This window comes from Salminus brasiliensis, chromosome 22 (assembly GCF_030463535.1).
Source record: "Salminus brasiliensis chromosome 22, fSalBra1.hap2, whole genome shotgun sequence".
In the NCBI taxonomy this organism is placed as follows: Eukaryota; Metazoa; Chordata; class Actinopteri; order Characiformes; family Bryconidae; genus Salminus; species Salminus brasiliensis.
This window is the reverse complement of record NC_132899.1, coordinates 21,111,277-21,125,480: the sequence shown is the minus strand read 5'-3', so window position 1 is coordinate 21,125,480 and position 14,204 is coordinate 21,111,277. Positions and strand designations below refer to the sequence as shown.

General features: G+C 40.5%; 1 protein-coding gene across 1 annotated transcript in view; it reads left to right on the top strand.

Annotated features, from left to right (window-relative positions):
- Positions 1-14,204, top strand: part of LOC140544018 (growth arrest-specific protein 7-like) — a 55,441-nt gene that overhangs the window by 13,538 nt on the left and 27,699 nt on the right. The window contains exons 3-5 of the mRNA XM_072667367.1: positions 2,981-3,058; positions 7,934-8,019; positions 10,475-10,525. Coding sequence (XP_072523468.1) covers positions 2,981-3,058; positions 7,934-8,019; positions 10,475-10,525 — 215 coding nt within the window. The remainder of the gene's footprint in view (positions 1-2,980; positions 3,059-7,933; positions 8,020-10,474; positions 10,526-14,204) is intronic.

The following is a 14,204-nucleotide window of genomic DNA, read 5'->3' as shown; positions in this document are numbered from 1 at the left end:
AGCCCTTCAGTATGTGATTCTATGAAGGGATCAAATCATGGTACCATACTCCTCATGGATTCTGTAGTAAAGGCAATGGTTATATAGAACTATAACAACTCATTTAAGATTGAATAGTTCTTTGCCCAGTTAAATGTTTCTTTAAATTGGATTGGTTCTCCTTTTACAAATAGTAGACCAGTCAAAGAACCTCCTTTCAGCTGTATTGAAAGCCCTGTTTTGCTTAGAGGCTAGAGTTCAGCTGAATTTCAAGGGTTTTGTAATACCTTTACTAATAAGCTGAAATTTTAGAGTCTAACCAACTACTTTACATTGTGTCATGGGGAGGCTGTGGACTGTAGTCTGTGTTGTATGTTTGAACACAAATTCTCACAAGAGATGAGAGGCAGTGGGAGGTGGTCAACATATTCGTCAATGCCCACTTGATGTGTCTAAGCCCTGAGGGAAACATTCATTTATGACAAATATTGGCCTGTCATCATAACTTTTTGTGATTATATATTGTCTCAGAAATAATTATGATAAACAATGTTATTGTCATGTTAATGATATAATGCTTTTATGATGCTGATATAATAGCATAATGATGCAGTTACACCTTTTTGTAAAGTGTAACGAGCTTTATTAAGAATATTTAATGAATTAATTATTAAGGATATTTAGATATTGGAATAAAAAAAATGTAAAATCACAATTTGTAAACAAAGTCAACGTACTGACTTATTCATGTTAAGGGCCTCTCTTTGCTCAGTAAATACAGGGCAATATCGAAGTCAGCAAAAATGAATGATTTACAGTAATGTGATTGGTCTACACAGATCTTCATAAACTGTCACTGTCTGCAAAAAATTATATCTTCATTTTAGCTGCTTTTGACTTGAAAAGTACATGGCCTAATAAGCCATGGCCCAATAGACCATGGACCAGACCATGGATCATTAGACCATGGACCAAAAGTGCATGGACCCATAGACCATTGAGCAATACAAACAGCCCGAAATGACTTGGAATAAAATCTCTTAACATTGATTACCATTGAAAGTTAAGAAGCTTTTTTTTCTTCTTCTTCTTGTTTTGGAGATGCAGGGTTTTTGCGTGAAAGTGGCAATATGTGGACCACAAGGAAAAAACAAGAAAATATATCAGTTGATTAAAAAACTGAATGAAATGAAAATGTTCTTTAGAGAACAAAAAGCGGTATGGATATGTATGAATCAAAATTTAAACTGGAAAGTGAACATGTAGATCAGAGAGCACCCAAACAAAACCAGCCAACAGCCCTAGACTACCTTCATAAATGAGAAATGCTCCCTGACAGAGACGTTGCAGAAATGGGTGAAGAAATGTGTCTTCTAGAGCACTTGAATATGTAGGCAGTTACTTTGATCCTTTAAACATCAGAAAATGTGGGAGCAAGTGACAGCACACGGCAGGGCAGAAGACTTTGGCTCCCTGAGAGAACAGACAGCTAAATTACGTAGGTTGACGACCAGTACAGAGAGGAATTATTTGAAACACAGAATCGGTGTAGTGTTTTTATTGTTTTTTTTGGGGTTTTTTTTTTGCAGATGTTTGGTGGTGAAATTGCTGGCAATCAGAGAAAAATGAAAGTTTATAATGGTTTGACTTTCCACAAATTCTCATGCAGGAACAGCAGGCAGCGCAGCGGATGCCATTACAGATGGTGATAAATAAAAGATGGACTTCATGAGACATAACTAGGCCAATATTCATTACTTACAGGGCAGCCGTGCTCATATTCATTACAGATCAGAAGCACATGATATCTGCGCTGTGTTTCCACAGAAAAAAATCAATCTCTAGTAAACACAAAGTGGGACAATAGGGCCAGGACGCAACAACCCGGCCCTGCCGTCCTGGCGCTGACGTCGGCCTGAATGCGATAATTAGACTAATATGTCCGCTCAGGTGCTTGTTGCCTGGTAACCAACCGTTCCAGCTTCAGAGTCCCAGCTTCATAAAAGATCCACAGGCCCCTTTTTTTTTTTTTTTTTTTTAGGCTTTCATTACGTATCCAAAGACACTGACGGATTCTGCGTAGGCTTTCATCTTTCACGTTGATACGCCTGGCCTTTATGAGGATGAATGCCCACAGTATGTAAAGTGGCCCGTCGATATTTGTGCCAAAAGCATGAGAGTGACAGGAGGGATGAGGAGGGACCGGTTCTGTGCTAGAAAATAGAATAAACTTAATCAGAACCGCATCAGTGACATGCTAATTACAGTTATGTAACGTTATTGGCATTTATGAGAGGACTCATCTCCTCTGCTTTAGAAGACTGCGCACAATTATACTATCGTCACCAGTTTAGTCGATTTCTTTCATAGTATTGATTGCTGCATTAGAAACTAACTGAAAGAACCGGAGAGGAAGAGTCTAGTAATGAATGGCCTTTGATGGCGCTGTAGATCACTTCTGAAAGGATCTTGATCTCTTGCTGCCAAATCTCTTCTCCATGCGTGTCATTGGAGCTGAACTGATGGCGCGGGCTGTGCTTGCTTCATCTGGAAGCTCTGAGAGAGGTATGAGCCTAAGATTTGCACTGAAAAATAATACCGACATGTATCAAAGTGGCTGCAGTTTGAAACTGTCTGGAAATATGACACATAGTCACATGGAATAAAGCGAAATGGAGCCATGCAGATAATGTTATTAGCACTGTTGAAGTCCTGCTATTCATTCATTCCAGTTTAATCTGCACTGCTGTCCAGTCCTGGATCCAAAACTACTGAACTTGTTAACTAACTGCCAAGTCGAGTTGGAGCTGGAAAACGATCAAACTCTGCTGCACCTCAACCCCTTCAGTTCATGTTTTGCAGACCACTTTTATGAGGGTTTATATCATTCCCAGTGCTCTCACTCTGCATCTGCAGTAGCTTATCATTCCAGGCCCATCACATAGCATTGCTCAGATGATGTAATTCACTGGTAATGTTCTGACGTGGCCTTCTGTTCCAGAAACTACGTGGGAGAGACCATCCAGTGTCCCTGGGACCCCCAAAACATCACTGCGACACAAGAACTCCTTACCTGCGGGTAAGACTGCTTTCCTAACCAAGCACTTCCTCTGATGTTATAGACTTTAGTTCCCAAATGGCTCGAATCCCAGCATTCATTAGTCCAACGTCTATTCATTAACTCACATATTAAAAGAAGTTGCATCATGGAGGGGTATGGCTGGGGCTTATTGAAATTCATAAGGACAAAGTGTACGCTCTTTCTGCACCAGTTTAGCTCACATGATGATATGGGGGGGTTGGGGCTTTTTAGCGATAACTAACTATTAGGGATGCAGCAATATGAGAGTTGATATCCAATGATATCCAGAATTTTTCATTGCTTATTAAACAGATGTTTATAAAATATATACATTGTGACTACATCTACCTGGGTTTGCATGTAACATTAATTTCAACATTAAAAATGTCAACATTTCTGTTAAGGGACAATTCCAGTAAAAAAAATTAAAGCAGGCAATCCTTTACCCGGATAATCTAGTCCCAAATGAAGCTAATTATCACTCTAGCAATGAAAAGAGTGGATTTACAGCAGGAATTGAAGGAGTAGCTGAGTAGTGTGGTTATGGCTGCACCATATGGACAAAATACTGTATTGCAATTACTATACATTGCTACATATTGTACATAAACAGTAGGCATGCTTATGTATTGCAAACTTCTACATCAGTATTGTGAAGGCCAGTGTTGCAAAAACAGCCCTAGACTGAAGGGTAATATGAAGGGAATGAAAAGCATTCAGTTAAGAGTATGCTGTGGGCTGGAGTCTCTCTATCTTCACTACAGGGTGCAGTGTATTCCGCAGAGTCCCTCTGATTACAGATTTCCTGTGTTTTAATTTTATCTGTGGTTTGGAACACTGGAGCCACTTGTGCGGTGTGTGTGAATCCCTCGCAGTCCAGATTACCAAAACATCAACGACCTGAACAACAACTGCACCTGACATCTCCGCTTGTGCAGTGTGATATCTGCTATATTAAAAAAAACAGTAACTTTTTTTAAACTTAACTTTGAAAATGTTTTTTTATTAATTGATAAATTAAATACAGTGAGTCCAAGAAGTATTTGATCCCTTGCTGATTTTCTTTGTTTGCCCACTAATAAAGACACTATCCTTCTGCACTTTTAATGGTAGATATATTCTAACATGGAGAGACAGAATATCAAGACAAAAATCCAGAATATAATTTTAAAGAATATATTTTAATTAATTTGTATTTCAATGAGGAAAATAAGTATTTGATCCCTCTTGCCAAACACACTCAATACTTAGTGGCAAAGCCTTTGTTTGCAAGCACAGCGGTGAGACGTTTGTTGTAGTTAACCACAAGTTTAGCACACACACCAGGGGGAATTTTGGCCCACTCTTCTTTGCAGATCCTCTCTAAATCATGAAGGTTGGTGGGCTGTCGCTTGGCAACTCTGACCTTCAGCTCCCTCCATAGATTTTCGATCGGATTGAGGTCTGGCGACTGGCTGGGCCACTCCATGACCTTAATGTGATTTTTCCTGAGCCAATCCTTTGTTGCCTTTGCTGTATGTTTAGGGTCGTTATCATGTTGGAAGACCCAACCACGGCCCATTTTCAGATCCCTGGCAGAGGGGAGGAGGTTGTCCCTCAGGATTGTGCGGTACATGGCTCCATCCATCTTCCCAGTGATGCGGTGAAGTAGCCCTGTACCCTTGGCAGAGAAACACCCCCAAAACATTATGCTTCCACCTCCATGCTTGACGGTGGGCACAGTGTTCTTGGGGTCATAGGCAGCATTTTTCTTCCTCCACACATGGCGGGTGGAGTTGAGGCCAAAAAGTTCAATTTTGGTCTCGTCTGACCACAAAACCTTCTCCCAATAACTTGGTTCATCTTTCAAATGATCATTGGCATACTTGAGGCGCGCCTCCACATGTGCTCTCTTCAGCAGGGGTACCTTTCGGGCACTGCAGGATGTGAATCCATTGTTGCGCAAAGTGTTTCCAATTGTTTCCTTGCAAACTGTGGTCCCAGCTGCCTTCAGGTCATTTGCTAACTCCTGCCGAGTGGTTGCAGGACGATTTCTGACTGTTCTCAGCATCATTGCCACCCCACGAGGCGAAATCTTCTTTGGAGCACCGGGCCGAGGTCTGTTGATTGTCATGTTATACTCTTTAAACTTTCTGATAATTGCACCAATAGTTGTTACTTTCACATCCAACACCTTACTAATCTTTTTGTAGCCCATTCCAGCTTTGTGAAGGTCAACAATTCTGACTCTGAGGTCCTGTGACAGCTCTTTGGTTTTACCCATGTTGGAGACTTGAAATCTGTGTGATCTGTCTGATTCTGTGGACAGGTGTTTTTCACACAAGTGATTAGTGAGAACAGGTGGCTTCAGGTCAGGTAACAAGTTGATTGGGAGTGTCTAACTGGTCTGTAAAAGCCAGAACTGCTAATGAATACTAAGGGATCAAATACTTATTTCACTCCATGAAATACAAATCAATTAATATATATTCCTTAGATTTATTTTCTGGATTTTCTTTTTAATATTCTGTCTCTCCATGTAAGAATACATCTACCATTAAAAGTATAGAATGATCATGTCTTTATTAGTGGGCCAACGAAGAAAATCAGCAAGGGATCAAATACTTCTTGGACTCACTGTATTTATAAGAATATTAATATGAAATTATTTTGGTTTCATGAAGTGGATGAAATACATGGTAAAAACTCCCTAAAAACTATTCCACCCTTCCTAAATATTCAACATTCTCATCACACACACTCATCCACACCCTATGTCCCAAAAGACCACCAGGGTTATACTCTCTATTTATGCTCTCTGCTTTCTTTAGAGTATTAACAGAGACCAGAAATCCATCTTTCAACATCTAAAGGAACATCAATAAGGAAAAACAGAGCTTTTAAGTTCTTCTCATTTTCTTTTTCATTTCCACTTCTACAGAGTCAGCACACACCCACTGCTTCAGTATTCAGCTTTCTCAAGGGTGTGAACAAGCTGAAACAATTTGCTGTACTCTAAATGTGGTCGAAGTAATCTTCCTCCACTATATCCGTACAGTTTTCTTTAGGGAGTCCTTTTACATAATCTTCCCATTCACACTCCCAATCTGAGCCACCTGCAGCCAGTCCTGAGTTTCATTCAGAGGTGGAAAGATTACTGAAATTCCCAACATTAGTAAGAGAACTGCTACTGTAGCAATAAGTTACTTGAATACAAGTAAAGATATTGATAATATAACTAAAGCATATTCACTTTTAACAGAGTGATTTTCTTTAAGTTATTTTTTTACAGAAAGAAAGTCCAAAGTTCATTAAGATTGTGACAGTCGAATATATAAGCAGTGGCTTAGGAATTATTAAAGCACTGTCCAACCTTGGTACTTAGCCAAGATTAGTTAGTACTAAACTAGTAGCTTCCTCAGATTGAAAGATAAAAAGATATTTTTGTTTATTTAAAGGTTACTAAAATAACATTTAGTCATGTAAATACAGTAAAAGTAATAAAGCACAAATATCAATAGCTTAATATTCTGGAGATTAATCAACCGGCCATCAAATATCATTTAATACTGATGTGTTAAAACCCAGCCCCAATGAGAGCACTAGCCCAGCCCCAATGAGAGCACTAGCCCGACCCTGACGAGGGCACTATCCCGGCCCTGACGGGAGCACTATCCCGGCCCTGACGGGAGCACTATCCCAGCCCTAATAAGCGCACTATCCCAGCCCTAATGAGAGTTAAGAAGATTTTTCCCTCTACTGCAAAGTTGCAATTCTGGAGATGAGAGGTTTTTGCGTGACAGTGAAGATAAATGTGTTACTTGCTGGCTTACCTCTGCACTGGTGTGCTTGCTCATATAAGGGCACTTAGCAGACAAGGACAGAGAGTGTTCCCTTGATGCAGTGGAGAGATAATGGGATTTACAAATGATTCAGAATGTTGAAACTGCACCGTTAAAAAAAACAAATGCAATTAAGGCGCAGCCGGAGAGAGATCAGTGTCATCGCTAATAAATGGAGGAAGGAAACTGCGAATGTGTTCAGGATGAGGGCATCTCTGCTCAGAGATCCATCTCACAGGGGGCTCCAACATTCACGAGTGTGTCTTTGTTGACTCCAGTGACCTGCAGGAGTAACACACAGGAGGTCACGAGTTGAACTGCCTCCCCTGCACACTTGGGCCTTGGCCAAGCAGCCGACAGGGTAAAAACAATGAGAGCTGGAACAAACCCTTGGTGGGCTTGTGGAGCATTTTGACTGTCGGTTGAAACAATTCTGTTTGATCAAAGGTCTTTCTCTCATTTCTAGTTGATTATTCAGAGCTGAATTATTCAGTGTTTACATTGTTCTCTGTGGAGGTTTTAAAGTTTAAATAAAGCTCATGTTGGAATGGCATTTGGGCTCGCTCGCCCGCCCTGCTTTAGAACAGAATAGAGCAGCATGTTATCAAGTGCAGCCGATCAGAACACAATCTTTTCTTTCAACCCTATAAATACAGGCAAGGAGATTAAAATTAGACTCTACCAGGGGAGGTGCTGTGAACATGATGGGGAAGAAAAAAATGCCATGCCTAGGAAACAAAAAAAACTGGGAAGTGCCTCACAGAACACTTCCTTTGGTTTGCCAGCTTGCTTTTTTGCCACTGCGGTTCTTCTGAAAGTTGTCTCCTAGATATCGAATGTACAGATGCAGTTCGGGGATTGTGCTCATAGGACAGTTGAGGAAATGCAAAATGTTCTTAACAATTTCGAAATGTCTAACTGCAATTTGCTTTGCCTTGTGAACATGCCCTTGATATGTCATTGAGGTTAGATTAGATCTGGTCCTAGTTTCAGAGATCCTTCTCAACACTTAAACTGACCCTCTCCCACTGTCTCCCTCCTGTCTTTACAGTGAATGGATTTCATGGCAGCGGTAGCCCGTTGCATCAGACGGAGCAGTCCCACATTGTCCATCGGAAACCTAGCGTAGATCAACAGGTACGACCGATCCGCAATGTGTCCGTGTCCGTGGCTGCTTGAGTCTTAATCTAGACCAGGGCAGTTCAATCCTGGTCCTGGAGATCTACCACCTTACAGAGTTTAGCTCCACCCTTCGAGTCCGCTGTGTAGGATCTGAACTCTTCAGGGGGGTAGATCTCCAGGACCAGGATTGAGCAGCCCTGATCTAGACCTTATGTAATTGGTCTCAGAAATATTATTAAGCAGTGTTAAAGCATATATGTGTACCTACCAGGGTTGTAATAGTATTTGTATGTGTTCGTATGTGTATTTGTCACAATATGGATGTTCGGTGCACGCAATTACACAGCATGCACAGTTAGAGTAAATATGGACATTTTACAAGTGCATGGCCCTCGCTGTCGCCGCCCATCTCTCCCTCTTACTGCCACAGTTGGAGAGTGTGTCATATACGATTGGTCTTTTCTTTCTTTGTTCTTTATTGACTGAAAATAAACAAGTATTTCTGACATTCTGACCTTTCCATCTTATATCAGCTCATAAAATCATGGTGGGTCAGATGAGGACGATATGTCAGAGTTATTGGACAGTTGTAGGGTGTGTGTGTGTGTGTGTGTGTGTGTGTGTGTGTGTGTGTGTGTGTGTGTGTGCATGGAAAGACTTGCTTTTTCTGTGAAACGTGAGGTCAAAACCGTGGTGTAGACTGAACTGTGACTTTAGTTTACTGTTACACCCCTCGTTCTGAATTTTCTAAATCGCTAGACCCCTGCTTCAAAACGTTTCATCAATTGAAACAGAATTGTGGGTAATATTTTAAGAAATGTGTACAAATTTTATTTTGTGACCAAAAACAAAAACCTGTAGTATGTAAAGTGTAGAAGTGTTTGCAGAAAAAAACGCAGTCTCTACTGGCACAGTCGTGAGTTGTGTTGGACGTTGCACAGAAAATCAATGGAAATTTAGATGTACACTATATGGGCCAACATACTAGAACAAGACCTTATTATCATTGAATTTAGGTGGTTCATTCAGTCGCATAGCCACAGGTGTATAAAATCACCTAGCCATGCAGTCTGCCTTTATGCACATTACTGAAGCACTCCCTGAATTCCAGCATGAAATTATGGATTATTTATAGGATCTTAAATAGGGGTTTTATTAAAGCATGTGGATTTAAAATGGGATGTGATAAAAGCTATGGTAGGTTTAATGTGTAGGTGCCCCAATACTTTTGTCCAAATAGTGAGAACCAAAATAGTTTGCCTGCATTAACTAATTATTACTTCATTTTGCCCATGGAAAGTTTAATTACAGCTGATCATATCCGATTAAATAGATCAAATATGTGAGTTGAGGAAGTTGTGCATACAGTATATCGCCTGAAGTTTGTGGACACCATCCCATTTAATGTTTCTTTCAAAATCAAGAGTATTAAAATATGATTCGCCCGCATTTTGCTGCGGAGTCTGTGTGTACTTGACTGCATTCAGTCACAGGAACATTAATAAGGTCAAGTGCTTGTGTAAAATAATGAATTCTGAGTAACAAACACCATCATCCCAAAGGTACTGAATGGAGCTCCATTCCTTTAGAGAACGCAGTTCCACTGCTCCCCAACTCGACTCCTGTCCACCCACGTAGTCTTTGTTTAGCATTAGCATAGCAACTGTGGACAGCTTATACATCTGTGTTGCATTTTCTTTGAACAGATAGAAGAGAAGAGTAAGGCAGGTTATTGTAGTTGTGTCTCTTTCCTCTTGTTTTCTCTCTCCTGATTATCTCAAGATAGAAATGACAATTTTGCCATCGTAGCAACTTCACAGCGCACATCCTTTACATGTCGCCCTGCTGTCATCACCTCCACAGCAACCATGGCAGCACTGACAACACCAGAACAACCCTAGCAACTATAAAAAAAACTGCCAGGATAAGACGTAAGAAGGGCCCATCTAGAATAAATAGAACTATAGAACTAATATACCCATGAAAAGTACCAGTAGTGCCATTGAATACAGTAGTTTTCTTTAGAATGGGGAAGAGTTTACTGCCTTGTATGTGAACATTGTTTCACTTCCCAGGCCATACAGCCTAAAACAAGTTCTATCTAAGTCACATATGTCATTATTCTAATAGTAATTAGTAATTATAGTAATTATAATAGTAATAAGAAAAAATAGCAGTGGTTAATAATGGTTAAGATACATTATGAAGATCTATCTATACGTGTGTGTGTGTGTGTGTGTGTGTGTGTACATATATACCTGTGAAGTCATCATAGTTGTGATGGATAACACTACCACAAACACATTTACATATGACTGCCGTACAGCCCACAGCAGCCTGGCTCATTCATCCTGCAGTTACTTCCGTGTCTTAATGGCACAGTAACAAAAACAGACTAATATGGGACCTAGAGAATGTGTGTGCTGGAGAGGCCTTTTGGTAATCTGGTGTCTGTTATGTCCTCTTCCAGAGCCCTGTGTCCACTTCACCAAGAAGGCAGGAGCGTGAGACCTCTGTTACAGTGAGTACACCAGAAGCACACATACAAAGCAGCAGCAGCAGCAGCAGCAGCTGGATCCCTGTAGCACACTCCCACATCCCACCCAACACTGAAACACACAGCGGCAGTATGACTGGGGCTGAGTTGTTCTGAGTGAGCACATCTGTTGTTTGAGACTGTGGTTGGGCTGAAAACACTTTGTGTAAGGCTACAGAACACACTGCCTTCAGAGTCGCAGCAAACTTAGCCTCGTTTTATGTAATTTACTGTTGTTTATCTCTGTGATCTTGATCCTGTAATCTTTGTAGCATTTCTCTAGTGTGAGCATTGGCTGTGTGATGAAACTCCTACTGAACTGCAGATTTTTGGTACATGACTCAGTTTGTATTAAAGTACCATGTTGAAGGTTACACTGTTAGGATAGATTGGCGGAGGTCTTGTGACTCACTCACTTACTTTGCGTTTAGCAGACTAACGATTCTGTATAGGGGGCGCTGTTAGTCCAATTGGTATTGGTGCATCTCGAGCGGTGCTTTATGTTAGTGACACTTTTTTTGTTGTAGCACTGCTAGCTAAGTCAACATTACAGCCTACTCCAGTAGCTACTGTAGCCAAGCTATACCTAATGCAGCGCACTGGATACAAAATGTTTTATTCAGATGAAGCCGCACTGAGATTGGATGTTATCGGGTGATTTATCGGGTGGACGGCTGTAATAAAAATATTACATATTAGCTTTTCAGTATAAGCTATATATTATCCAGCCATAAACGGAATAAAAATTGCCATAGGATGAGCAAATGTAGTATTTGTGGTTACATTCTGTTGCATCCATACAGTTGAAGAGGCACTTGATCTTATTTCAGTGTGGGGTGAAGCAAAGTTTCAAAATCTGATTTCATTTTTGAAATTCTAATTCTGTACTTTTTTTTGGGGGGGCAATTTGGAAAGAAATCCCAGAAATCGTTACATTTTTTATATCATATTTCGCAAAGCAAAACCTGCCTGGCAAAAACTAAGATGTAAATCCAAACACAGCTAAGATGATCAGACTACCATTGAGTTTGGTAATAAACTCTATGTAATTCTGTCTGTAATTTTCTCAGAGGATGAGGGGGAAAACAGGGACATGCCAGATACAGACGGGCAGAAATAAAGAAAGACAGTGAGAGAGGCCGTTACCCCAGGACACTATGTAAAGTTAAACCTGAATAAATAGATACCCTTCTCCACATGAAAAGCACCACTAGTGACATTGAATAGAATAGTTTCCTTTAGAACGGAGAGGAATGGCGAGTTTGCTGCCTTGTTCAGAAGCTGAAATGTAGAGTGCGTCCTTGGATTGCTCAGAGGTTTGTAGCCCAGTTTGAGAGATTTTTGAAGATGCAACACCACACATAATAAAGCAGGGGCAAACAAATTCTTTTGACGTTGGCAGGAACGGGTCATTCTGGTTGTCACCAACATTATGCTCCGTGTGAGAAGTCCTTTGTGGAGAATGCAGTAAACGTAGGGGTGTGTGATACGGTAACAATATTATTTCACAATAATTAAAGACATTTCCGCGTCACATTATATTTATTATGATCTACATGATCGCAGACAAAAATCATCAGCAGCGACAGATTCTTAAAAACTACTATCCAAATACTCTCCCATACTGAGTACAGTGATATTCATTCAAAATCTGCTGCATTTCATCTAAACAAACAGCACTAATTATACTCTCTGTAATGAAAAGTGCAGTTAATCAGGGTTCCTTAAGCTTGGAAAAGCATATAAGCATCATTGTCATCAGAATACCATATCGCCATTGTGTACCATATAGCGGCATGATGCAGATAAATGGCTGCCTTTTGAACAACGCTGCTATAGATCTGTCCCGCAACGTAATCCTGCCAGAGGAAGGAAGGGTTTTAGTGGTCCAGCCATTGGACCTGTCTGAAAGAAGCTTTGTGCAGAATAATCAGTGCTGCTCCTGCACATGCTCGATCACTTTCAGCCCAGCGTGGAGGAGAATCGCAGGGCATGGAGGGGTTGATAAGGGCACCGCATCTGCTGTTGCCATGGGAACAGAGGCAACACTGTTGATTGAAGTCACCGGGATGGGAGGGGCTTAAATGAGAAGCCAAATTTTGCGCTTTCAGTGCTAATTTCATGCATGACAGCTCACCGTTGCAGGGGTCACTGGGGTCGTTAGCGGAGCAGGGTAATTAAATTGCAACGCTATGTTAAAAGGGTTTCGACAGGCGACCTAGTGCTTTTATCTGTACCATCCGAACATGAATTAATTCCTTTCCCCATGTTTTTTTAAGAAGTAGAAAATAGGCTTGCATATTTAGAGCAATGTCATTCAAGTCCTTGAATTGCAACTGCTGCTAATAGTCTCCCTTGAGTACCATTTAGTTACATACACTAGATTGTCAGTAAGAGATCAGTGGCAAGCTTTCAGTCCTCGAGTGCTTAACTGAGCATATTGCTTTGAGTGACCCAGTTTCAAAATACTGCTGCTCCCACAGAGGAGCCCTCACAAAAGCATGTAAAACTTTGTACGCTGGAGCGCTCATAAACATATGAGGGCCTATTGAGTGAGGGATTCTGTCTGACAATATGGGAAAAACTGAGCATTTAGTGTGTACCCTCCCCCCCCCCCATAGGGGTGTGATGATCCACAAAATACAATCTGATACAGTTCAGCAGTGACTTGATAGACCTACATGCCTGATGCAACAAAAAATAAGGAGTGTTTGGTTTTGTGCCTTGTGTTCATATATTAATGTTGATATGATGATGTTTGCAACATGAGCACAGCTTACATGCATGTGCACTATAGACATGCACATACCTTCCAGTTGATAGAATGTCAGCTTTGTAAAACTTCTATGGAGCTCTAATTCTACACTAGACAGAATAGTTTTACTCAGATGTTCTCTAGTGGAATGTGTTGAAGGTGCCATAAATGCTTTTATATATATATATATATATATATATATATATATATATATTTGATTTTGGTTGGTTTGAGACTCACATTCAGGCTCTTTAATGACCACACAGCCAAGTTGTGTTGGCGTTCACGGCCAGCTTGTACCAACTATGGTTCCAGCATTAACTCAGTTTGCATAATACAGTACAGTCATACAATAAAGTCCACGCTGTTATTGTTATTATCTCGCTACACTAAACACAACCTAGACAGTCATATGACCTCATATATACACTATATCTCCCAAATGTTTGTAAACACCTGCTCATCCAACAAATCAAGGGTGCCAATAGTGAGATTACAGTAGTTACAGCCTACACTCCACTGGGAATGCTTTACACTAGACATTGGAACATTATTGTGAGGATTTGATTGAACGCAGGAGTGATCATGCTAAACCATTTAAAGACTAAGAGACCGACTGATTAAACCAGTAAGTGTGTCTCAGCTTGACTGGACTAAAACCCTGCACTATGGACATGCACATACCTTCCAGTTGATACAATGTCAGTTTTGCAAAGCTTCTATGGAGCTCTAATTCTACACTAGACAGAATAGTTTTACTCAGATGGTTAAAAGTTCTCTAGTGGAAGGTGTTGAAAGTGCCATAAATGCTTTTATAGATTTATAGATATAGATTTGTTCTTTGATGTATAAATAGTAAGTATTTGATTTTGCTTGGGATGAAAAAAAGCCTAGATGCGTTTTTATGAG